The 267-nt window shown below is 71.2% G+C and overlaps 1 protein-coding gene across 1 annotated transcript in view; it reads left to right on the top strand.

Moving 5' to 3' along the window:
• Nucleotides 1–3: 3 nt before the first annotated feature.
• The window catches only part of SRSF2 (serine and arginine rich splicing factor 2), a gene marked incomplete at its 5' end in the record, with an annotated part of 4,869 nt that continues 4,605 nt past the window's right edge, over nt 4–267 (top strand). The window contains one exon of the mRNA XM_009279493.1: nt 4–262. Coding sequence (XP_009277768.1) covers nt 4–262 — 259 coding nt within the window. The remainder of the gene's footprint in view (nt 263–267) is intronic.

Below are 267 nucleotides of genomic sequence, written 5' to 3'. Positions count from 1 at the left end.
CCCCTCAAGGTGGACAACCTGACCTACCGTACGTCCCCGGACACGCTCCGGAGGGTCTTCGAGAAGTACGGCCGCGTGGGCGACGTCTACATCCCTCGGGACCGCTACACCAAGGAGAGCCGCGGCGTCGCCTTCGTCCGTTTCCACGACCAACGCGAGGCCCAGGACGCCATGGACGCCATGGACGGGGCCGTGCTGGATGGCCGCGAGCTCCGCGTGCAGATGGCCCGCTACGGCCGCCCCCCCCCCCCTCACCCACGCCCGCCG

The sequence above is a fragment of the Aptenodytes forsteri genome, unplaced genomic scaffold, assembly GCF_000699145.1.
Source record: "Aptenodytes forsteri isolate BGI_AS27 unplaced genomic scaffold, ASM69914v1 Scaffold243, whole genome shotgun sequence".
NCBI lineage: Eukaryota > Metazoa > Chordata > Aves > Sphenisciformes > Spheniscidae > Aptenodytes > Aptenodytes forsteri.
The sequence above is the reverse complement of the archived record's forward strand: the minus strand, read 5'-3'. Positions and strand labels throughout refer to the sequence as shown.